This window comes from Cetorhinus maximus, chromosome 2, assembly GCF_964194155.1.
Source record: "Cetorhinus maximus chromosome 2, sCetMax3.hap1.1, whole genome shotgun sequence".
NCBI lineage: Eukaryota > Metazoa > Chordata > Chondrichthyes > Lamniformes > Cetorhinidae > Cetorhinus > Cetorhinus maximus.
In genome coordinates, this window is record NC_135880.1 from 29,036,519 (window position 1) to 29,063,015 (window position 26,497).

At 42.8% G+C, this 26,497-nt stretch overlaps 1 protein-coding gene across 2 annotated transcripts in view; it reads left to right on the forward strand.

The window, feature by feature from the left end:
- Positions 1 to 3,435: 3,435 nt before the first annotated feature.
- The window catches only part of trappc11 (trafficking protein particle complex subunit 11), a 79,151-nt gene continuing 56,089 nt past the window's right edge, over positions 3,436 to 26,497 (forward strand). Inside the window, exons 1-5 of one of the 2 annotated variants that reach the window (XM_078561864.1) lie at positions 3,436 to 3,514; positions 9,687 to 9,913; positions 18,323 to 18,492; positions 22,169 to 22,239; positions 25,976 to 26,090. In XM_078561864.1, coding sequence (XP_078417990.1) covers positions 9,710 to 9,913; positions 18,323 to 18,492; positions 22,169 to 22,239; positions 25,976 to 26,090 — 560 coding nt within the window. In that variant the 5' untranslated portion in view covers positions 3,436 to 3,514; positions 9,687 to 9,709. The remainder of the gene's footprint in view (positions 3,515 to 9,686; positions 9,914 to 18,322; positions 18,493 to 22,168; positions 22,240 to 25,975; positions 26,091 to 26,497) is intronic. The other variant, XM_078561871.1, reaches the window with a different exon arrangement.

Here is a 26,497-nt window from a genome sequence, read left to right on the forward strand (position 1 = left end):
ATCATTTTGAAGTAGATATGATTTTATTGGTGTCCCTGCCCCCTTTCCTGCATATGGCATTAATATCTAGAACACTGTCTTTGTTCTTGTGAGTACAGTATTCTTGCACTTGAAATGGCATAAATGTTGATTAACTCATGTATTTCCTCAGTTATTGTTCAGCATTTCTAGAATCACCTTTTCATATATAGTTCAAATTTACATTAGTAACAGGGTTGCCAATTTTTGGCAAATCCAAAACCAAATGGGTTGAAAGTGCTTTTTGAAGTTCAGCAAACATGAAAGAAATGTTTGTTAGCTGCATACAATAGGCCCATGCTCAGTAAGAATTCATGATGATGTACAATATGATGCAAGACTTCCTGAATACGTGGTGGGCCATGAAAGTAAGGAATATTGTTCAATCATAATGTTTGTTCCTCTTTGCCTTTAGTGTTTTTGTTAATCTATTTTAAAGGTATGAAGGGGAGGGATATCTGTGTTAAGCAAAATGACATTATTTTTCAATTTTTACCACCCCTTGTCACTGTTGAGTACTCCTTGATTCAATGCAGGAGAAAACTTTCCCCAAAATATCATCTCAATCATTCCCCACAAAACACCTTTCCCTGTGACCTAAGCAAGCCTGCCAATTATATCCCACAAAACTTATCTATGTGGCACAAGCAAGACTGCCAATCAAATATGATAAGTGCAAAATCACTGATCAATTTGGTGCTGTGGATTTATGATCAGTAGAAAACTGATTAAGACTATCCAAGCTCTGTTGCTTTAGGATTTGCAGGCGCAATCACCTGATTAAAAACCTCTTTCCTTTAGTCTTGAAAGTAGACAATTGGGATCCTTTTGAAACATACAAGATGTTAGATGGTATTGATATCCTAAATCCAGGGTTCTACATTAAGGTAGTCAAGATGATGACCTATGCCCATATGGCTCACCAATCCCTCAAAGGCAATTAGAGATGAGCAATGGACGCTGGCCTAGCCAGTGAAGGCCACATCCAATGAATGAATAAATGAAAAAAAGATACTAAACATGTAATGGTCATGTATGAAATCATATTCAGTGGAGAAGGTGGCATAGTAGTAATGTCACTGAACTAGTAATCCAGAGGCCCAGGCCCTGGGGACATGGGTTCAAATCCCACCATGGCAGCTGGTGGAATTTAAATTCAATTAATAAATCTGGAATATGTGTTGCGAAAATTCATCCAGTTTACTCATGTCCTTTAGGGAAGGAAATTTACCATCCTTACCCAGTCTGGCCCACAGCAATGTGGTTGACTCTTAACTGCCCCCTGAAATGGCTGAGCAAGCCACGCATTTCAAGGGCAAGTATCCATATTCTATGACATCCCAATGGCATTACCGTCGCTGAATCCCCCACTATCAACATCCTGGGAGTTACCATTGACCAGAAACTGAACTGGACTAGCTACATAAATACTGTGGCTACAAGAGCAAGTCAGAAGCTAGGAATCCTGCAGTGAGTAACTCATCTCCTGACTCCGCAAAGCCTGTCCACCATCGGCAATTAAGGCACAAGTCAGAAGTGTAAAGGAATACTCTCCACTTGCTTGAATGAGTACAGCCCCCACACTCAAAAAGGTGGGCATCATCCAGGGCAAAGCAGTCCGCTTGATTAGCACGCCTTCCACAAACATTCACGCCCTCCACCGCCAACGAACAGTGGCAGCAGTGTGTACCATCTACAAGATGCACTGCAGAAACTCACCAAGGCTCCTTAGGCAGCACCTTCCAAACCTAGGACCACTACCATCGAGAAGGACAAGGGCAGCAGATAAATGGAATATTACCACCTGGAAGTTCCCCTCCAAGTCACTCACCCATAAGACCATAAGACGTAGGAGCTGAAGTAGGCCATTTGCCCCATTGAGTCTGCTCCGCCATTCAATGAGATAATGGTTGATCTGCTAATCCTCAACTCCATTCTCCACTTTCCTGCCTTTTCCCCATAACCTTTGATTCCCTTACTGATGAAAAATCTGTCTATCTCAGCCTTCAATTTACTTAAAGACCTGCCCTCTTTGGTGAAGAATTCCACAGATTCATTACCCGCTGAGAGAAGAAATTCCTTCTCATCCCTGCCTTAAATGGGCGACCCCTTACTCTGAGATTATGCCCTTTGGTCCTAGACTCTCCCATAAGGGGAAAGAACCTCTCAGCATCTACCCTGTCAAGCTCCCCTAAGTATCTTATATGTTTCAATAAGGTCGCCTCTCATTCTTCTAAACTCCAATGAGTACAGGCCCAATCTAATCAACCCCTCGCATAAGAAAATCTCTCCATACCTGGAATCAACCTAGTGAACCTTCTCTGAACTGCCTTCAATGCCAGTATATCTTTCCTTAGATAAGGGGACCAAAATTGTCCACAGTATTCTCACCATCCTGACTTGGGACTATATCGCTGTTCCTGTCGCTGCGTTAAAATCCTGGAACTCCCTCCCTAACAGCACTGTGGGTGTGCCTACACCACATGGACTACAGTGGCTCAAGAAGGCAGTTCACCACCACGACCTTCTCAAGGGCAACTAGGGGTGGAAAATAAATGCTAACCTAGTCAGCATCCTGCAAATGAATAAATACAATTCCATGAGAGAATAACAAAAACAAAATTAAATAATCACACAAGAACTAAAAATGATGATGGAAAAGATATGCCCAAAACATTAACTTATCTTTTCTATAGATCAAAGCAAAATACTGCGGACGCTGGAAATCTGAAGCAGAAATAGAAAATGTTGGAAAAGCTCAGCAGGCCTAGCAGCATCTGTTGACAGAGAAACAGAGTTAACATTTCCAGCCTGTGTGACCCTTCCTCACAGCAGGACTTCAGAACTTATCTTTTCTTCCTACTTATGTGTATTTCCAGGACATTCTAGCTTCATATTCGCAGTTTTCTATCCTTTTTCTTTTTTTAAATGATATAAGTGAATAGGTCACTTCTGACAATAACTCATGAGACCCTTAACTCATGCAAAGTAATTTTCACTCCTGAGTTAACTCATTAAGTTAACTTACTTCAGAGTGTCAGCACATATTGATCATGCCGACCACATCTCTTGCTATTACACATTTTGTTTATGACAGCTTCGGTTCATAGAAAGGAAAAGCCAGGAAAAAGACCCTGCACAATGTCTTTTTGCAATAGCTTTGTCAGCCTTTATTGACAGTGCCCCACCGACGACCTCCCAGCACCAGATGGCGAAGTTGAGCAAGGCTGTTCAAAGGATTGCATCATGATTTGCGACGACGTCACAGCGTTTTAAATCACCTGATCCCCGGCGCACAGCGAGCGAGAGGGAGAGCCTTCTGGCTGCTGATTGGACAAATCTGCCAAGACGCGGCCACGGAGGCCTAGGCACTGATTGGTTCGTTCTGCTGTCAATCAAAGAAGGACGGCTGTGCATATTGCGTCATGACACAGTGTTTTGAGGGGACTGCAGTTCGAGCCTGGGGAAGTGAGAAGCGGTGACTTGGTCCGTCTGGGTAAAGTATCCGGGCTGCAGGGCGGGGTGGGGGTTGGATTGGGCCTCAGTGCTGGTGACTGTTCCTGTGGGTTGGGGGAGTTAGACTGTTGTCTTTTATAACCATAGTCAGTTTAGTTACCACAACACAGGCCATGACACCAGCTGTCAGATAATAGTGAGAACTTAATGCGTCTGATCAGCAGCTTCCTCTATAAAGCACCACCCTAGCTCTGAATTCATCTTGCTCTAGTTTCTCTCATTATTGCCACCAAACTACTGACTGTCCAACTTCCTTCTTGATCCCCAAGTTAGCAACTATGGCCAAGGCCCCCTGCAAACTGGTTGTCTCTTTCTCCCCCACCCCTTGACTCCTCTCTCTTTTTGAAGTATTACCCCTATGTCCAACTCCCATTCCTCGCAAATCCTTGAACATGTTGCCTCCCAAACTACATACCCAGTTAGCCTCCAATTCCATGTTTGAATCCCTCCAATCAGGTTCCCCTCCCTGCCATAGCACTGAAGTGGCCCTTATCAAAGTCACATTACATTTGATGTGACTATGGTAAACTATCCATCCTCCTCCTCATTCTTGACTTGTCTGCAGCCTTCAACGCAGTTGACAACACCATCTCCACAAGTGCCTCCCTACTGGTGCCCAGGTGGATGAGGCTTCCCTCACTTAGTTCCATTCATATCTGTCAAATTGCAGTTAGAGAATCAGCTACAATAGCTTCTCTTCCTGTTCCCACATTTGCCTCAGATGTACTCCAAGGATCTACCCTTGCCCCCCACCTATTTCTTATCTACTTGTTCCCTCTGGGGACATCATCAGAAAATTTGTTGGATTCTACATATATGCTGACAACAGCTCTACCTCACCACCATCTCTCAATTCTCCATTGTCTGATTTGTTGTGTTACAGGTTGGACATCAAGTACTAGATGAAATATTTTCCAGCTAAATATTGGGAAGACCAAAGTCATTGTCTTTTTTTTCCTGACACATGCTCTATTCCCTAGCCACCAACTCCAGAACCAGATTGCTTCCAACCTTGGTGTCATAAGAATATTAGATGTAGAAGCAGGAATATAGGCCATTTGACACTTTGAACCTGCTCTACCATTCAGTACAATCATGGCTGATGTTCAACCTCAACTCCCCTTTCCTGTATCATATTTGACCCTGAGATGAACTTCCAACTACATCCTTTCCATCACCAAAGCTATCTCTTTGGACTTCAGTAACATTGCCTTTCTTTTTCATTGCCTCAACTTATCTGCTGAAATCCTTATCTATGCCTTTGCTACCTCTAGACTTAGCTATTTCACTGCTCTCCTGGCCAGCTTCCTATTTTCCACTTTGCATAAACATGAGCTCACCCTATTGTTCTAACACACACCAAGTTCCGCTCACCCATCACACCTGCTGACCTACATTGGGCTCCTGGTCCAACATAGCTTTGACTTTGAACATTTCCATGCTTCTTTTCAAATCCCTTCATGGCTTCACCCCTGCCTATCTCTAACTTCCTCCAGCCATATAACCTTCTGATATTCTTGCATCTCTCACTCAAGAACTTCTAAAACTTTGTTCCAGTAAATGTATCAAATTATATAGCCTGGCTTGATGACTTAAACTAACAATTGCTTTGCACAGGATAGCCCTGGGAATCACGTGATCGACACTATTTCTGTACTCAGTCTTATTTTTTCCCCACCTAAAGGAATGCCATAATGTGGAAACTCTTCTAGTTACTGAAAATGTAAGAAAGTAAATCATGGTCTGTTGTGATTTTTTTTCTTTTGTTCCACCATTGGTGGCTTTGCTTTCAGCTATCTAGGCCTTCAGCTCTGGAATTCCCTTCCTAACTTTCTCTGCCCCTCTACTCCTTTAAAACACTGTTTAACACCTACCTTTTTGATCAAGTCATGGGCACCTGTCCTGATATCTCCTTACATGGTTTAGTGTCAAATTTCTGTTTGAAAATGTTCCTGTAAAATGCTGTGGGACATTTTATAATCTCAAAATTCTACAGAAGTGTAAGTTCATGTAATGGTTATGCACACTGCTGTGGTGGTGTGTCAGCCACTTGGTTGAGCTGATCTATTTGAGACCTGTGCATTACTCCACAACAAGGATTTGGCCAATCCTTGCTTCCTTTTTTAATTTGTTCTGTGATGGGATAATGCTGGCAAGGAAGTTGTATATCGATCATCCTTAGATATCTTGAGTGTTTTGAATCAACTCCATATTGTGGGCTGGGGTCAAGTTTAAAGCAGCCAGTTAGTGGGGTGGCAACTTTTCCACTGATGAAGGGCATTAACAAATCAGTTGTGTTTTACAATAATTTGGAAATTTCAATGAATATGTTTCTGGTTTGAGCCCACAACTGACCAGATTGTTAATTCACGTGACTTCTGAGCAGTTAGGCTTGTCCCATAACCGCTAGGATACCTGCCCAGTCGGACATTTCCATTGAATGTTTAATCTTCTCGTCTTTCGAAATTCCTTGGATTCTGCAAGGGTCCCAGGGGCTTGAGAAATAGCAAATGTAAGACTTTCCTTCAAGAAAGGTCAGTTAGCCTAGCATTTGTCATGGGAAAATTACTGTAATCCATTTTTAAGGGGGTTATAGCAGGATGCTTAGGAGGAAATCATAATGTGATCAGGCAGAGTCAAATGGTTTGTGAAAGGGAAATAGTGCTTAACTAAATTATTAGAGTTTTTCTAAGGGAGTAACATGCAAGGTGGATAAAGGGGAACCTGTGGATGTGGTGTACTTGGATTTCCAAAAGACATTTGATAAGATGGCACATCAAAGGTTACTACACAAGATAAGAGAACATAGTGTAAGGGGTAACATATTAGTATGGATAAAGGATTGGTTAGCTAACAGGAAGCAGAGAGTAAGGATAAATGGGTCTTTTTCAGATTGGCAAGATGTAACTATTGGGAGTACCATAGGGATTACTGCTGGGGCCTCAACTATTTGCAACATATATCAATGATTTGGGTGTAGGAACTAACTATGTGGTAGTTAAATGTGCTGATGACACCAAGATAGGTAGGAAAGTAAGTTGTCATGAGGAGGTAGAGTGTCTGCAAAGGGACATAAGATAGGTTCAGTGAGTAAGCAAAAATTTGGCAGATGGAATATAATGTGGGAAAATGTGAACTTGTCCACTTTAGTAGGAAGAATAGAAAAGCAGTATACTATTTAAATGGAGAAAGATTACAGAACTTGTGGGTTCTGGTACATGAATCACAAAAAGTTAGTATGCAGGTACAGCACTTGATTAGAAAGGTAAATGGAGTGCTGTCGTTTTTTTGCAAAGGGAATGGGATATAAAAATAGGAAGGTTTTCCTGCAGTTGCACGGAGCCTTGGTGGGACCACATCTGGAGTACTGTGTACAGTTTTGGTCTCCTTTTTTAAAAAAAAGGATATAATTGCAGTTCAAAGAATTTACACTCAACATTTGCTGGGATCAAGGGCTTGCTTTATGAAAAAAGGTTGAACAGATTAAGTCAATTGGCGTTTAGAAGAATGAGAGGTGATCCTAATGAAGCATAGGAGATCCAGAGGGGACTTGATAGGGTAGATACTGGGAAGATGTTTCATCTTGCAGGGGAAACTAGAGCTGGGGGACACAGTTTAAGAATGAGAGATCTCCCTTTTCATATGGTGATGAGGAGAATTATTTTTCTGAGGGTAGTTCGTATGTAGAATTCTCTATCCAAAAAGCAGTGGAGGCTGGGTCATTGAATTTATTCAAGGCAGAGATAGACAGGTTTTTGATAGACAAGAGAGTCAAGGGTTATGGGGCAAGACTGGAAAGTGGTGTTGACGCCATAACCAGGTCAGCCATGATCTTATTGAATGGTGGAGTAGGCTTGAAGGGCCTAATAGCCTATTCCTGCTCTTATGTCCTATGTTTAAGCTCAGCAATTTATTTGAGGCTATACTTGCAGCTTCCCTTCCAGTCTCTGGCCCTCAGTTTCAATTGCCTGCAGTGTGGCAGTGAGTGGGTGAATAATGCACCCTAACTGTTGCTTGCATTTGAAGGCATTTGTTGTTCCATCCTTCACAGAACTGTTTCAAGAAAGCATTGGGATTGACGACAGGTTTAACTGAGGTCATCTTCAGTGTCTCTCAAACTCCTTTCTCACCCAAAAGAAAACTCAAAAAAAACAGCCACGTGATGCCATCTAGGATGATAACTGTACCTAGCCAATAACTCAATGTTGAAGTGGTGATTAGACTCTTCTGAAGGGTTATCACAATTGTACCAATACCTAGAGCTTTGGCTTCAGGCATTGGAGCCTTAACTCTGCCTCCAGGCTCCTGAGGACTCGGGCAAACAAAAAGAACAGAAAAGAAAGTGTAGGAGCAACATTAAAAACGAAAACGACGGGAAAAAAAAGAAGGAAAACTAAAGATAGAGTGGGGGAGACAAGCAGAGGAAAGAGGAGACAGAGGAAAGGCGACAAATACACAAAGATCTAGAGGACAGCGAGAGACTAACAGCCAGAGAGAAGTGTCTACACGCACATGGAGTTATAGAAAGGGACAACCTCATTATTTTTATCCATGTGCAATGCCACTAGAAATTAACATGACAAAATATGAAGCGTTCCAAGACTGGTTGTTGGAATGCCATCCAGCCAGTAGCTGCAGCATGGTCAAACCTACCGCATTCTCACCTGACATTCGAATACATGACCTTTCCAGCATGCATCACTAGATCGCAATCAGGAGTGGTCACCTTGACTTTTTTTGCACCCTTAAGTGCTGAGACTAATTGTGAATGTTCCCATGCATCAGGAATGTCCCCTGCATGTCACAATCAGGCTGCAACAAACAGCATTTCCTATTTCCATCATTGTAACATGGCTCAACTTCGCCCATGTCTCAGCTGATCTGCTGCTGAAACCCTAATTTGTGCTTTTCTTACCTCTGGACTTAGCTATTCCAGTGCACTCCTGGCTGGTCTCTCTCATTCTACCCTTTGTAAGCTTGAGGTCAACCAAAACTCTGTTGCCTTGTGCCTAAACTCGCAGAGTTCCATTCCCCTATCACCCCTGTGCTGACTAACCTACGTAGGCCAAGCAATGTCTTAATTTTTAAATTCTCATTCTTGTTTTTCAAATCTCTCCATGGCCTCACCCGCCCCTATCTCTGTAAGCTCCACAGCTCCATGACAACCTTCTGAGATATTTACACTCCTCTAATTCTAGCCTCTTGTGCATCCCCAATTATAATATCTCCATCATTCCTTTGCTTGCTTAGGTCTCAAGCTCTGGAATTTCCTCTCTACCTAACTTTTTTATCTTTTAAGACGCTCCCTAAAACCTACCTCTTTGACCAAGCTTTTGTTTATCTGACCTAATATCTCATTATGTGGCTCGGTGTCGTACTTTGTTTTATAATGCTCCTATGAAGCACGGAATGGGTGTTTCGTTATGTTAAAGATGCTATATAGACATAAGTTGTTGTTGTTGTTCAGACGCGTGGCCGCATGGTAACCTTAAAGGGATCGTGCAGTGCAACAGATGAGCCATACACAGCAAAGGGGAATTAGAGGGGAAGTCAATAGCGATATCCTTTCAGCTATCCTGATTAAGAGCTAATCCAGTAACTCAAGTTCAGTGACAAGAGCAGTGAGCACATTGCTCACATGTAAGTTGCAGGCAGAGGGAGATTCCTTCTCATGTCCTGATATCGTGCAGGTGAACCTTCGGTTTCCAGTTAAGAGTGCCTGCTTTGCTGGTATATCATTCAGGCTTTGAGTCAGATGCGTGCTGACAGCTCAATGCTCATAAGTAAGCTTCGAGCAGGATTCAAACCTGCTCATCAAAGCTTGATTGGATTTTAAGACACCTTGGTCTTTTGACCATCACAGCTGTCTAATTCAGGAATGATTGTTGAATAGAATCGGAAACCTTGTTTGTATGGCTCATTTGCATGCTTTCTTCACCAACTGAGTCATGGGGCATGAATATCAGAAAGCTTTATTTCATGGAATATAAAATGTATTCACAGCCCATTTAGCTGCCCTAATCCAGAAATGATCGAATCTGGAAATGTAGATTTGTTTAAAACTCTTGCAACGCAGAATAAACTTTATGGCTGATCAGTGATGCTGCCTAGCCTCCACTCTGCTAACAGTGTCACTCTGTCTTTTATTTCAGCTTATGTTTCATTAGTCTGCACAATGAACTCAATGCAATGGGATTTTCCTTTGGAGCTTTGCTGCCGGCCTATGGCCTTTGTAGCTCTCACAGGCCTTGATGTGACTTATAATGCCATACATCGAGCTATTTGGGATGCATTTTGTGCTAACAGACGGGCTGACAGAGTCCCTATATCGTTTAAAGTACTTCCTGGAGATCATGAATACCCGAAATGCAGACAAAAGGTAAGCAACTTTAGTAGTAGGATTATCTTTAGTTTGTACGTTGCAAAATGGAAAGTTTGGCGTAGAGGTATGCGGACATCATTGATGACACTGAGTATTATGAAGTGAGGTTGAATCTATATACCATGAATGCAATATTGTGCTGAAAAGGTACACTTTTAAAAATATATATATATAGCTGTGATTTTTTTCTGACGTTAAGGGAATAGTGTATTTAAGTTTAACTCTCTTTTATATATAAAACCTAAACTGTTGGATCCCTTGATCGTTCATCGGGTTAATCCATTGCACAGAACCACAGTTTAACCAATGTCAACTAGCGTGCCAAGGGGGATTTAACTTGGACTCCATGCCCCCAAGCTTGGAAGTGGAGAATCCCTACTCCTGATTATTTTTTAGTGTCCTTGTCCAAAGTGGGCTTGTACATCATGCTACTAAGTTGGGGACAAGCTTGGGATAATAATGAGGCAGTAATAGTAGGTGATTTTAACTGCCCAAATATTAACTGGGATAGTTTTAGTGTGCAATGTAGGGAGGGAGCAAAATTATTAGCTGACATCCAGGAGAACTTTTTTAGCCAGTACTAGAAAGCCCAACAAGGGAGAAGGCAGTACTGGACCTAATATTCAGAAATGAGCCTGGGCAGGTGGAAGGTGTGTCAGCAGGGGAGCATTTTGGAGGTAGTGACCATAACTCAGCTAGCTTTAGGAATAGTTATGGAAAAGGATAAGGTTGGGCCGGGAATAAAAGTTCTAAACTGGGGAAAGGCTAAATTTACTAAGATGTGATACGGTTTGGCCCAAGTAGACTGGGAGCAGCTACTTGCAGGTAAAACAGTCAGAGCAGTGGGAGGCATTTAAGGAGGAAATAGCAAGAGTACAGGGACAATATCTTCTCATAAAGACAAAGGGGCAAAGGGGGGGACCAAGTCTGGAGAACCCTGGATGTCAACGGACATAAAGTTTAGGATTAAGGAAAAAAGTGATACCACTGGCAGATACCAATGGTTCAATACACCAGAGTCCCTAGAGGAGTATAAAAAGAGCAGGGGGGAAATTAGGAAAGCAAAGAGAGCGCATGAGAAAGCATTGGTGGGTAGAATAAAGGAAATCCCAAAGGGTTTTTTTTTAAATATATGAAGAGCAAGAGAATAACTAGGGAAAGAGTAGGCCTAGTTAGGGACCATGGTGGTAATCTGTGTGGACCCGGAAGATGTGGGTACAGTCCTCAATGAATACTTTGCGTTGGTCTTCACAATGGAAAAGGACAGCGCAGGTATAGACATCAGGGTGAAGGACTATGAAATATTAAGAGGAAATTAACGTAGAGAGAGGGAGGAGGTACTAGAGGGTTTAGCGACCTTAAAAGTGGATAAACCCACAGGCCCGGATGAGATGTATCCCAGGCTGTTGAGGGAGGCAAGGGAAGAGTTATTAGGGGCCCTGGCAGTAATTTTCAAATACACTCTGGCCACAGGTGAGGTGCCAGAGGACTGGAGGACTGCTAACGTTGTCCCATTACTTAAAAAAAATGGAGGAAGAGATAGTCTAGGAAATTACAGGCCAGTCAGCCTAACCTCGGTGATAGGGAAATTACTAGAAAGAATTCTGAGGGACAGAATATATCTGCACTTGGAGAAACACAGATTAATCAAGGATAGTCAGCATGGATTTGTTAAGGGAAGGTAGTGTTTGACAAATTTGATTGAATTTCTTGAGGAGGTAACCAGGTGTGATAGGGTAATGCATTTGATGTGGTCGACATGGATTTCAACAAGGCTTTTGATAAGGTCCCTCATGGCAGACTGGTCAAGAAAGTAAGAGCCCATGAGATCCAAGGCAAAATGGCATGTTGAATCCAAAGTTGGCTGAGAGGCAGGAAGCAGAGGACAATGGTAGAGGGATGTTTCTGACTGGAAGTCTGTTTCTGGTGGGGTTCCGCAGGGCTTGGTGCTGGGGCCCATGCTGTTTGTGGTGTACTTAAATGATTTGGACTTAAATGTGGGGGATATGATCTAGAAGTTTGCGGATGACACGAAAATTGGTAGGGTGGTAAATAATGAGGAGGATAGCTGTAATCTGCAGGAGGATATCAATGGATTGGTCAGGTGGGCAGAGCAGTGGCAAATGGAATTCAACCTGGAAAAGTATGAGGTAATGCATTTGGGGAGGGCTAATAAGGCAAGGGATTACACTATGAATGGTAGGACCCTGGCGAGTACTGAAGATCAGAGGGACCTTGGTGTGCATATCCACAGACCCCTGCAGGTAGCAGGGCAGGTAGATAAGGTGGTTAAGAAGGCATATGGGATACTTGCCTTTATTAGCTGAGGTACAGTGTACAAGAGCAGGGAGGAACTGTATAAAATGTTGGTCAGGCCACAACTGGAGTACTGCGTGCAGTTCTGGTCACCACATTTCTGGTCACCACCTTTTAGGAAGGATGTGACTGCCCTGGAGAGGGTGTAGAGGAGATTTACTAGGATGCTGTTTGGGCTGGAGGGTATGAGCTATGAGGAAAGATTGGATAGGGTGGGGTTGTTTTCCTTAGAGTAATGAAGGTTGAGAGGGGACCTGATAGAGGTGTATAAGATTGAGGGGCATAGATAGGGTGGATAGGAAGGCACTTTTTCCATTAGTAGAGGGGTCAATAACCAGGGGTCATAAACTTATGGTAAGAGGTAGAAGGCTAAGAAGGGAGATGAGCAGAAATTTTTTCACTCAGACTGTGGTGGGAATCTGGAATTCACTACCTGAAAGGGTGGTTGAGTCAAAAACTCTCTTAACATTTAAAAAATGTTTAGATATTCACTTGCATTGCAGTAGCCTTCAAGGCTATGGGCCAAGCGCTGGAAAACGGGATTAGTGTAGTCAGATCTTTGTTGACCAGTGCGGACGTGATGGGCTGAATGGCCTCCTTCTGTGCTGTAGACATCTGAGTCTATGAGATCTCCATTGTTGAATAGACAGCCATTGGTAAGATTGGCCGGTAAAGACTACTTAGACTGCTGGTGTACTGATATTGTAGAAACATGCTTCCAGCATGATGTATTCAAGGCACAATGGCTAGAAGGAGAAAATCGTGTTGGCAAAGTAGAAGGGAGGGAAAAGGAGTATTGTGGTAACAGGCCTTTTCTGAAATACCTTCATGCTACATATATGCATGTTGACAGCATTGCCACAAGTTGTTATATAGGGAAGAAAAGCTTTAAGTTTTGTTTTCAAGACTTACTATACTTCTGGTTCCTGCAGTCAACAGTAATCTTAAATCCAAGATTGATAGATTTTTGCTGGCAAGGACATTAAGGGATTTGGAGCAAAATGGGTTAATGGAGTTAGAATGCAGATCAGCCATGATCTAATTGAATGATAGAATAGGCTTCAAGTGTTGAATGGCCTACTCCTGTTTTGATATATAGAAAAAAACTTGCATTTTACAGAGCCTTAAGAAATCCTGAATTTCTCAAAAGTGCTTCAATGAGTTATTTTAGAATTAAATTACTATTGGGTAGGTAAATGTGACTGTTTGTTTCTCTCATTACAAATTTCTCCAACAGCAGTGAAGAAGTCCCAAAGTATGTCAGAATCAATGAATTAGTTCCAGAGGGAAGCATAGCAAATACTCTAGCATACAGCAAAAGAAACAGCACCTGGAAGAATTACTAGTTAGTCTGTTTTCATACTGTTGGTTGGGGGAAGAATGTTGACCTGGACACCGAGAACTTGTTATTTACCACCTGCTGAAACCATTGCGACAAGCAGATAGGGCTGCTTGTGAATGAGCAGGCCCTGATAATACAGTTACTTTCCCAGTATAGCACACGAGTGTCTCTCCAGATTGAATGTTCATACAACTCTCAGCCTTCTGATGCCTGTTTCCCCATCCACTCAAGTTCTTGTAACTGTTGTCACCCTCCCAACAATTCTCAGTTAAATCATTCAGTCCGATTTCTGCCCTGCCCATGACATGTAGGCTGTAAGTCATTAATGGTTTCTTGGGATGAATGTAATCATGACGCTTGATCCTCCTTGACCTCTGTGGTCTTTGATCAGGTGGAATTCTCCTCCACAGTTTACTTCCATGACAACACTCTCATTTGATTCCATTTGTAGCTGTTCCATTGCTTGCAAGTTCCATCCTTGTATTCCCCTTCTATATGTTGCTGTGCAGTGACATGTTCCCAAGCTTTCTTATGAATCTCTACCTCCACCCTTTGTTCCAGGACTGTTGCTGTGTAGTCTGTTTGACATCAATTTGTAAATGAGCCAAATTTCTTGCAACAAAACCAAAGCTTTACCATGTTAAGTTCCCCACCATAAATTCATCGTCCTAGCTCCTGATGCCATTGCCATTTTTGAACTTTCACTTAAGTTCCATCCCACTGAGCTGTACCACAAACTCTATACCTAGTCCATTGCCAAAATTGCCTGCTTTGTCACTGAAGTATTGTCTGTATCCACCGCTGTGGTACCCAGCTTCTGCTTAAATGCTCAGACATGACTTCACTTCAGGACATGTCTTTCCAATACCCCACTTGTTGACCTCCAAAATTGCATATTACAGAGCTTTAGCTTGTCTGGAACTCCAGCACCTGGATGTTATACTGCACAAAATCCTGCCCGTCTATCTGCTGGCTTTGTTCTCAAATTCCTTTGTTGTCTTGGCCCTTCTTATTTCTGCAACCACCTTCAGCCTTGCATGCTGACCTGCACCCATTACTGCATTTTTACTCTCTTTCTGTGACATCACTGGCAGAGACTTCAACTATCTTGTCCCCAATCTGACACATGGGATTGGCATGTGTCAATGTATTGTTAATTACATTAATGGCAATTACATTGTTAAACAGGTGATGGGTATTCTGGATACTGAGTTCACCTATAAATGGTGTCAGCTGTGGCTCAGTTCATAGCACCCTCGCCTTTGAATCAGAGGGTTGTGGGTTCATGTCCCACTCCCGGAAAACCAAGAACTGTGATTGTACTCAAAGATTTGCAATCTGTGACTGTTGATAACTCTAAAGAGTATAAATGGGGATAGCTGGGATACGGGGTGGGGATGGTGGTGATTGGAATAGTGTTGATTGTGAACTATGTCAATAAACTCTCTCCAGCAAAGAAAGTAGTGTGTCTTTTAACTTCGCCAATCGGGGTGGATCTGATTAACAGCATGAATTAAGAACATATGAAATAGAAGTATAGGAGTGGAACATTTGGCTGTTTGAGCCTGCTCTGACATTCAAAAGATTAACCACTCTCTGAGAGAAGAAATTCCTCCATATCTCTGTCTTAATTGGAGACCCCTTATTCTGAAACTGTGGTGCCTAGTTCTAAATTCCCCCATGAGGGGAAACATCCTCTCAGTATCTACCCTGTCAAGCCCCTCAAAATTTTGTATGTTTCAATAAGATAAGACCATAAGATGTAAGAGCAGAAGTAGGCCATTTGGCCCTTTGAGCCGCCATTCAATATGATCATGGCTGATCCTCTATCTAAATACCATATTCCCGTGTTATCTCCATACCCCTTAATACCCATAATAACCATAATACCCATAAAAACCTATCAATTTCTCTCTTGAATATACTCAGTGACCCTGCCTCCACAGCCTTCTGTAGTAGAGAATTCCATAGGTTGACCATTGTCTGAGTGAAGAAATGTTTCCTCATCTCAGCCCTAAATGGCCTGCCTCGTAGCCTGAGACTGTGGCCCCTGGTTCTAGACTCCCCAAACAGGAGAAACATCCTCCCTGCATCTAGTCTGTCCAGCCATGCTAGAATTTTATACGTTTCAATCAGACCCCCTCTCGTTCTTCTGAACTCTAGTGAATACAGGCCCAGTCAAACCAATCTCTCCTCATACAACAGTCCTGCCATCCCCTGTATCAGCCTAGTGAACCTTCACTGCATTCCCTCTATGGCAAGTATATCCTTTCTTAGGCAGGGAGACCAAAACTGCACGCAATACTCCAGGTTTGGTCTCACCAAGGCCTTGTATAACTTCAGTAAGACATCCCTACTTCTGAACTCAAATCCTCTTGCAATGAAGGCCAACATACTATACCATTTGCCTTCCTAATTGCTTGGGATCGAATAGACTTGGCTATATTCTCTGGCGTTTAGAAAAATGAGAGGTGTTGGGTGAGGTTAGAGGGTCAGAGGGCCGTGGAGGAGAGAGTTGGTGATGTCAGTTGCATAGTTACCCAGGAGCTTGCCCTGGTTTTTCTGTCTAATATTTCCTGTGCAGTTACTATTAATACTATGCAGTTAAGTAAGTCAGAATCCTCCAAAAGAGTTGGAGACCTTTTCGGAGGGTCCCATGGAGCAGGGGAATTGCCCATCGGAAGTTGAAACTTACTGACCAATTACTGTGGAGTCAGTTCGTTTGGACTTCTGAGAAGTCCTAGTGCATCTTCCGTGTGACGTACTGTGTCTGATCATCTGGAGACTGGAAGATCTGGGTCATAGAATTCTCAGAGTTGACAGGGTGGATGCTGAGAAAATGTTTCCTCTGGCTGGGAATCTAGAACAAGAGTTCAACTGTTTAGGACTGAGATGAGAAATTTCTTCAACAATGGATCAGATTCTTTGGAATTCTCTACCTCAGAGCTGTGGATGCTCAGTTGTTGAACACATTCAAGGCAGAGGTTGATTTTTTTTTCTGGATACTGAGGGAATTAAGGGACATAAGGATCTTGCAGGAAGGTGAAGTTGAGGTGGAAGATAAGCCATGATCTTTTGAATGGCGGAGCAGGCTCGAAGGGCCAAATGGTCTACTCCAGTTTCTAGATAAAAGCAAAGTACTGAGGATGTTGAAACTCTGAAATAAAAACAGAAAGTGCTGGAAATACTCAGCAGGTCCATAGATGCTGCCAAACCTTATGAGTATTTCCAGCACGATCAGTTTTTATTCCAGCTCCTAGATCTTGTGTTCTTTACTTTGCTGCATCTCTTGCCCCCTCGCCCCCTTCAGAAGCTTCCTTAAAATCTACTCACTGCTGCACTTTTGGCCAGTTCCATTTCCTACATTAGTTTGGGTCTGACTCTGAAGCTCCCTAGGACTTGATTAAATGCACCATATAAATGGAAGTAGTTGCTTTTAGCAAGGTGAACAGCAAAGGTCGCCCTCTACTTCAACAACAAGAACTTGTATTTATATATCACCTTTAACTTAATGAAACGCCCCAAGGTCCTTCACAGGAGCATTGTAAAACAGATTATCACACCGAGCCAAATAGGGGGCTATTAGGTCAGATGACGGAAAGTTTGGTCAAAGAAGTAGGCTTTAAAGACTGTCTTAAAGAAGGAAAGCAAGGAAGAGAGGCAGAGAGGTGTAGGAAAGGAATTCCAGAGTTTAAGACCTAGGAAACTAAAAGCATGGCCACCAATGGTAGAGTGTTTAAAATCGGGGATGCTCAAGAGGCCAGAATTAGAGGACTAGAGATATCAAGGAGGATTGTGGGGCTGGAGGAGATTAGAGATGGTGAGGCCAAGGAGCGATTTGAAAACCAGGATGAGAATTTTAAAATTGAAATGTTGCTTGGCCGGGATCCAGCGTAGGTCAGCGAGCACAAGATGATGGGGGAACAGGACTTAGTGTGAGTTAAGACGTGGGCAGCAGAGCTTTGAATGGCCTCAAGTTTACGGAGGGTGGAATGTGGAAGACTAGCCAGGTGTATGTTGAGATAGTCGAGTCTAGAGGCAACAAAAGCAAGAATGTGGGTTTCCGCAGCAGATGAGCTGAGATGGGGTGAAGTCGGGTGATGTTCCAGAGGTGGAAATATGTAATTTCAGAGATGGCATGATCATGTGGCCTGAAGCTCATCTTGAGGTCAAATAAAACACCAAGTTTGCAAACAGACACCAGACGGATGGAGTCAACAGCTAGGGAAAAGAGTTTGGAGTGGGGGCCAAAAGCAATGGTTTTCAGTCTTCTCAATATTTAATTGGAAGAAATTTCTGCTGTTGCAGTCCTGGATTTGAATAAGCAGTCTGATAATTTAGCAACAGTGGAGAAGTCAAGAGAGGTGGTGGCGAGGTATAGCTGGGTGTCGCAGCTTGCAAGTGAAAACTACGCTGCACTTTTCGGATAGTGTCACTGAGAGGCAGCATGTAGATGGTAAATAGTACAAGACCAGGGATAGATCTTTGGGAGATACCAAAGGGAGCAGGAAGAGAAATCAATGCAAGTGATAACCTGCTTATGATCGGATAAGAATGAAACTACGTGAGAGCAGTTCCACCCAGCTGGATGACAGTGGAGAGGCATTGGAGGAAGGTCCACTGTGTCGGAGGCTGCAGACGGAATAAGTTGGACCTGAAGGAATCGTTTATTGTTGTCACAATCACATTGGATGTACTGCACTGTAACGGTGTACTTTTCTTTAATTATTGAATTTTTCCTTTTATAGAGGACTTCTTATGAGTGGTACATTCCAAAAGGAATCCTTAAAACTGGCTGGATGAACAAACATCTAAACCTTGTTCCTGCACTGGTAGTAGTATTCTATGAACTGGACTGGGATGAGGCTCAGTGGAAGGAGAAACAGTCAGAGTGTGCTACCAGAGTAGAAATTGTCAGGTTTGTAATTGAATATTCTTTTAAGAATCTGTTTAAGAAAAAATCTGTAAGGAATGTGCCTACATAAATAAATCCTCGGGTGTTTAACATCTCTTCGGATGATTTGAAAGAGAATCTAACCTGTGAATTATAATGTCTTGACCAGGAAATGCTACAGATCTACTTCTAAGTATCTAAGAATTACCAAATCACCATAATCTAAATAAGAACATAAGAAATAGGAGTAGGAGTAGGCCATTCGGCACCTCAACCCTACCCCACCATTTAGTAAGATCATGGCTGGTCTGCCCCAAGCCTCAACTCCTCTTTCGTGCCAGCCCCTCATAGCCCTCAACTCCCTGATATTTCAAAAATCTACCTACCTCCCTTTTAAATACTTTCAGTGATCTAGCCTCCACAACTCTTTGGGGTAGAGAATTCCAGACATTCACTATCCTCTGAGAGAAGAAATTCCTTCACATCTCAGTTTTAATTGAGTGTCTCCTTATTCAGAAACTACGTCCCCTAGTTTGAGATTCCCCCACTCGTGGAAACACCTTCTCAACATCTAGCCTGTCAAGACCCCTCAGCATCTTGTATGTTTCAATAAGATCACTTCTCATCCTTCTAAACTCTAATGAATAAAGGCTTAACCTGTTTTGCTGTTCTTGATAAGTCAACCCCTTCATCCCAGGAATCAGCCTAGTGAATCTCTTTCGAACTGCCTCCAGTAAGTATATCCTTTCTTAAATAAGGGGATCAAAACTGTCACAGTACTCCAGGTGCGGCCTCACCAACACCCTGTACGGTTGTAACAAAACTTCCTTGTTTTTAAAACTCCAAACCCCCTAGCAATACAGGCCAAAATTCCATTTGCTGCCTAAATTACTTGCTGCACCTGCATGCTAACTTTTCGTGTTTCATACACAAGAGCGCCCAAGATCCTCCTCTGCCGCACTTTTTTGGAGTCTCTTTCCATTTAAATAATAGCCTGCCATTTGATTCTTCCTATCAAAGTGCATGACCTTACATTTTCCTACATTAAACTCCAAGTTCTTGCCCACTCACTCAACTTATCAATAATCCTTGTGTCATCGTCACAACATGCGCTCCCACCTATATTTCTATCCTCAGCAAATTTGGATATATTACACTCTGCCCCCTCCTCCAAGTCATTAATATAGATAGTAAATAAATGAGGCCCTAGGATTGATCCTTGTGGCACCCATTCCAACATCTTTCCAGCCTGAAAAAGACCCATTAACCTGACTCTGTCTTCTGTGTGTTAACCAATCCTCAACCCATGCAATTACCCTCCAATACCGTGGGCTCCTATCTTGTGCAATAACCTTTTATGTGGCACCTTATCGAATGCCTTCTGAAAATCCAAATATACTACATCTACCGGTTCCCCTGTATCATCTCTGCTTGTTATATCCTCAAAGAACTTCAGCAAATTTGACAAACATGATTTCCCTTTCACAAAACCATGTTGACTCTGTTTGATTGCGTTAAGCCTTTCTAAATGTCCTGCTATTTCTTCCTTGATAATGGACTCTAGCATTTTCCCAATGACAGATGCTAGGCTGACTGGCCTATAGTTTCCTGCTTTTTGTCTCCCTCCTTTCTTGAACATGGTCGTCACATTAGTGGTTTTCCAATCCGCTGTGATCCTCCGGAATCTAGTGAGTTCTGGAATATTTCGACCAATGCCTTGACTATCTCTGCAGGCATTTCCTATAAAATCCTTGGATGCAGGCCAGCAGCTTATCTGCCTTAATTCCCATTAGTTTGTCAAATACTTTGCCCCTCGTGATAGAGACTGTTACAAGATTTTTCCTCCCATTAGCTCCTTGCTTATTTGATATCTTTGGGATGTTTAGTGTCGTCCCCCGTGAAGACAATGCAAAATATTGGTTTAAATTATCTGCCATTTCCCTGTTCCCCGTTATCAATTCTCCAGTTGCATCCTCCGAGGTTCCCATGCTCACTTTAGCTACTCTTTTTATATACCGACAGAAGCTCTTGCTGTTTGTTTTTATATTTCTTGCCAATTTACTTTCATAATCAATTTTCTCCCTCTTTATTAGCTTTCTAGTCACCCGCTGCTGGTTCCTAAAAAATTCCCAATCCTCTGGCCTACCAACAGTTTTCACCATTTTGTAAGCCTTAGTTTTTGATTGGATAATCTCCGTGACCACCTTTGTTAACCACGGGTGGTTCATCCTTCTCATCAAGTTCTTCTTTTTAACTGGGATAAACTTTTGCTGAGTGTTATGAAATATCTGCTTAAATGTCTGCCAGGTGAAATGGTTGAAGTATTGCGGATTTAAGCAGAGGTTTCCTGCATAATGAGGGGAAAGCAGTAGCGGGGAATGGGGGGCCAAGTGGAAGATGTAAATAGATTGATGGAGACTGAAGTGGAGTATAAATGCTGGAATAGATCAGTAGGGCTCAGTGGTAAGTTTCTGTGCTGTGGATTCTGTGTAATTATATGTTAATACCCTAACCCTCCTATTTCCCCAACAGAGAATGCCAATTTACTTTCATAACCAGTTTCTCCCTCTTTATTAGCTTTTTAGTCATCCACTGCTGGTTCCTAAAAAAAAAAAAAAATTCCCTAACCCCTGGCCCAACATTAGTTTTTGCTGCTTTGTATGTCTTAGTTTTTGATTGGATACCCTCCTTGACCACCTTTGTTAAACATGGGTGGTTCATCCTTCTCATCGAGTCCTTTTTTCTGATCGGGATAAATTTTAGCTGAGTGTTTTGAAATATCTGCTTAAATGTCTGACACTGCTCATCCACTGACCTTCCCCTTAATCTATTTTCCCAGCCCACCTTAGACAGCTCTTCATACCTCCTGTAATTGCCCTTATTTAAGCTGAGGACACTGGTTTGAGACTAGCCCTTAAACTGAATTTGAAATTCTACGATGTTGTGGTCGCTACCCTCTAGAGGATCCTTAACTACGATTTCTCTTCTTAAACCTACCTCATTACACACTATTAGTTCTAAAATAGCCTGTTCCTGGGCAGGTTCTGCAACGTATTGCTCTAAGAAACAATCCCTGATGCAACCCCTGTGCCGAAGAGTCGTAGGAATTTAATTCTATTAGCTTTATAACCCAAACACAGTTGTGTAGTGTAATTCAACTGAATATATAATTCATTTCATTTCCTGCTGTGTTATATCTAAATGTATTTCTTAGTGTAATGTTAGTTTTCACTTGCAAGCTCTTTATTCTAAAAGGTTGTAAAATTGAACTGTTCCTTGAAAATATGACCATATATTAAAAAAAAAGCCAGAAATTGAAATGAGATTTTATGCTGAGGCCTATTTGTGAAATAAATTTGTTGTATTGCTTTGTTGTAAAGATGATACTTTTAGCATCTTCCTTTTCTGAAGTCAGATATTGGGGAGAGTGGGTGATTTGTTGAGGTTAGTTTGTTGGAATGCAGACTTTTCTGCTCTTGTATTTTGCTGTACTATAATTTATAATTTGCAAACTTCTGTGTTATGGAATACACAGACAGCATTATCATCCTAAACCTTAGGAAAGTAAGGCATTCTTCTTTTGTCCAGAGTACAGGACCTAAAACAGACTCTTACCTTATGTGCACAATTCTATGAGGTTGCTTGATTTCTTTCTGTTCTACTTTTTTCCACCCTGCTCTGAATTGTTTTATCGTTGCAGGCAAAGTTTACAGGGAAGAAACACAAAGGTTGCTGTTGTACTGATACAGAAGAAAACTCCCTTACCTCCAGGTACTTTCATTGCAAGGTCTTTTAAAAGGAAAAAACAATTTTTAAAAAATTCATTCATGAGATGTGGGTGTACACAGGCTGGGCCAGCATTTATTGCCCATCTCTGGTTGCCCTTGAGAAGGTGGTGGTGAGCTGCCTCCTTGAACCGTTGCAGTCCATGTGGTATAGGTATACCCACAATGCTGCTAGGGAAGGAGTTCCAGGATTTTGAGCCAGTGACAGTGAAGGAATGGCGATATCTTTCCAAGTCAGGATCATGAGTGGCTTGAACGGGAACTTCCAGGTGGTGGTGTTCCCATGTGTCTGCTGCCCTTGCCCTACTAGATGGCAGTAGTTGTGGGTTTGGAAGGGGCTGTCGAAGGAAGTGGTGAATTCCTGCTGTGCATCTTGTAGATGGTACACACTGCTGCCACTGAGAGTCGGTGGTGGAGGGAGTGAAGTTTTGTGGATGTGGTACCAATCAAGTGGGCTGCTTTGTCCTGGGCAGTGTTGAGCTTCTTGAGTGTTGTGGGAGCTGCACTCATCCAGGCAAGTGGGGAATATTCCATCATACTCCTGACTTGTGCCTTGTAGATGGTGGACAGGCTTTGGGGGGTTAGGAGGTGGGTTACTCGTTGCACAATTCCTAGTCCCTGACCTGCTCTTGAACCACAGTATTTATATGGCTAGACCAGTTCAGTTTGTGGTCAGTGGTAACCCTCGGGATGTTGATAGTGGAGGATTCAGTGATGGTAATGCCATTGAACATCAAGGAGCGATGGTTGGATTCCCTTTTGTTGGAGATGGTCATTGCCTGACACTTGTGTGACGCGAATGTTACTTGCCACTTGTCAGCCCAAGGCTGGATATTGTCCAGGTCTTGCTGCATTTGGACATGGACTGCTTCAGTATCTGAGGAGTCGCGAATGTTGCTGAACATTGTGCAATCATCAGCGAACATACCTGCTTCTGACCTTATGATGGAAGGAAGGTCTTTGATGAAGCAGCTGTAGATGGTTGGGCCGAGGACACTACCCTAAAGCACTCCTGCGGTGATATCCTGGAGCTGAGATGATTGACCTCCAATGACCACAACCATCTTCCTTTGTGCTAGGTATGACTCCAACCAGTGGAGAGATTTCCCCCTGATTCCCATTGACTCCAGTTTTGCTAGGGCTCCTTGATGCCAAACTCTGTCAAGGGCAGTCACTCTCACCTCACCTCTGTAGTTCAGCTCTTTTGTCCATGTTTGAACCAAGGCTGTAATGAGGTCAGGAGCTGAGTGGCCCTGGCGGACCCCAAACTGGGCGTCAGTGAGCAGGCTATTGCTAAACAAGTGCTGCTTGATAGCACAGTTGATGACCCCTTCCATTACTTTACTGGTGATCGAGAGTAGACTGATGGGGTGGTAATTGGCCGGGTTGGATTTGTCCTGTTTTTGTGTACAGGCATGCCTGGTCAATTTTCCACATAACTGGGTAGATGCCAGTGTTGTAGCTGTACTGAAACAGCTTGGCTAGGGGTGCGGAAAATTCTGGAGCACAAGTCTTCAGTACTATAGCTGGAGTATTGTCAGGGTGCATAGTCTTTGCAGTATCCAGTGCCTTCAGTGGTTTCTTGATTTACATGTAGTGAATCAATTTGGCTGAAGACTGGCACTGTGATGCTGGGCGCCTCCAGAAGAGGCCGGGATGGACCATCCACTCGGCACTTCTGGCTGAAGATTGTTGCGAATGCTTCAGCCTTATCTTTTGCACTGTTGTGTAGGGCTCCTCCTCCACTGAGGATGGGGATATTTGTGGAGCCACCTCCTCCAGTGAGTTGTTTAATTGTCCTCCACCATTCATGACTGGATGTGGCAGGACTGCAGAGATTAGATCTGAGCCTTTGGTTGTGGGATCACTTAGCTCTGTCTATCACTTGCTGCTAATGCTGTTTGACATGCAAGTAGTCCTGTGTTATAGCGTCATCAGGTTGACACCTCATTTTTAGGTATGCCTGATGCTGCTCCTGGCATGCCCTCCTGCACTCTTCATTGAAATAAGGGTTGATCCCCTGGCTTGATGGTAACGGTAGAGTGGGGGATATACTGGGCCATGAGGTTACAGATTGCGTTAGAGTACAATTCTGCTGCTACAGATGGCCCACAGCACCTCTTGGTGATGGACATTTGAAGTCCCCCTTCCAGAGCACATTCTGCACCCTTGCCACCCTCTGCTTCCTCCAAGTGATGTTCAACATGGAGGGGCACTGATTTGTCAGCTGAGGGAGGGTGGTACGTGGTAACCAGCAGGAGCTTTCCTTACCCATGTTTGACCTGATGTCATGAGACTTCATGGGGGCTGGAGTTGATGTTGAGGACTCCCAGGGCAACTCCCTCCCGACTGTGTGCCACTGTGCCGCCATATCTGTCCTGCTGGTGGGATGGTGATGGTGGTATCTGGGACATTATCTGTAAGGTATGATTCCGTGAGGATGACTGTGTCAGGCTGTTGCTTGACTAGTCTGTGAGACAACTCTCCCAATTTCGGCACAAGCCCCCAGATGTTAGTAAGGAGGGCTTTGCAGAGTCGACAGGACTGCGACTGCCATTGTCGTTTCAAGTGCCTAGGTCAATGCTATGCCATATCAGAGGGCATTTAAGAGTTAACCACTTTGCTGTGGGTCTGGAGTCACATGTAGGCCAGATCAGGAAAGGATGGCATACTTCCTTCTCCAAACAGTGGAGAGCTTTAACCCCTGATTCCCATTGGCTTCAATTTGCTGGGGCATCGTGCCAGCTTGGTCAAGTACTACCTTGATCTCAAGGGCAGTCACTCTCGCCTCACCCTCGATTTCCGCTCTTTGTCCATATTTGGATCAAAGCTGTAATGAGTCAGGAGCTGACTGATCTTGGTAACCCAAAGTGAGCGTCAGTGAGCCGGTTGTTGCATTATAAGTGCAGCTTGTCAATGATACTTTCCATCACTTTGATGATGATGATTGAGAATAGATTAATGGTGTGGTATTGGCAGGGTTGGATTTGTCCTGGGGATGGGACATACTGGTGCAGTTTTTCACAGCTGCCAGTATTTTCACTGTACTGAAACAGCTTGGCTAGGGGCACAGCTAATTCTACAGCACAAGGCAGGGCCCGTAGTGTACTAAATTGTATTGTGCTATTTAGGTAGCGGTTTTCACTACATGCAAGTAATTTTAAAATCTATAATTTAAAATGTTTCTTCTTTTCATTACAGACCTTGCACAATACTGCAGCTATAATGTTTCAATGAGCAGCGACAGAGCAGTGAAATATCCCCTTGCATAGCTACTTTGACCAATTTTCTTTCCAAGCTTATTTTTAATAAATACTTTTAGCCTATTTTTTTTTTCTTCACCCTGGACTGCTTTTAAAAAAATTCTAACTTAAGCCTGGTTCAGGTGTTTAATTTTGTTTTTATTCATTTGAACATTCACTTTGTCTTGAAACGTTCGAGAAGAGACTTTCTGCTAATTTCTGATGCTCAAGCATAATGAAATGGACAAAAAATACAAAGAAGTGGACCTTTTGCTGCTTGATAGTATTCTTAGAATAAAATCTGAAATTTAATCCGGTTAAAATATTTCAGTTGTACTCTAGGATCTATCCAGTGCTATGTGGCTCATCAGCCTTTCTGCAATTCATTACCACACAGTTTTTATGTGGTTATAAAAAGTTTCTCACTTCATCACCACCTCATTTTGGATTAAATATTTTTCTCTATTCATTGCTTCTTAGGTGAGGACTTAATTGCTTCGGAGAGAGCAGCGGCACTGTGCAATGCCTGTGACTTGTCAGGAAAGTCTTTGTTTGTGCTACCACATACTGATCATCTCGTGGGATACATTATCAGGTAGGTGCTTTACATTTTTGACTAATACCCCTCTTGCTAGACCTAAAGTTTAAATGTTTTCAGAAAGGTTTTCTTATAACCTTGCTTTTGGTGTACTAGTTTAAAATAATTGTCCTCCTAAGCTATTGTTTTGCTTTAAATTGCAGCTAAGACTATGTCTGATTCAAATGCTCCGCTTGGGTTAAAAATTTCCCCTGTTTTAACAATACTGTATCCAACATGTGAAGAACAATTTGGGTGTGTGGGTAGTTTTTATTTTGTCTACAGAGGCTACGCGGCAGCTCCCTACTGAATGTCAATGGACAAGCACTTAAAGCCGAAATCATACATGATGCCTAGGAAGATGAGTGTGTTTTCTGGGTAGTTCTGTGCTGCTTTTAACCTCCATTGGCACCTCACCCGCGATG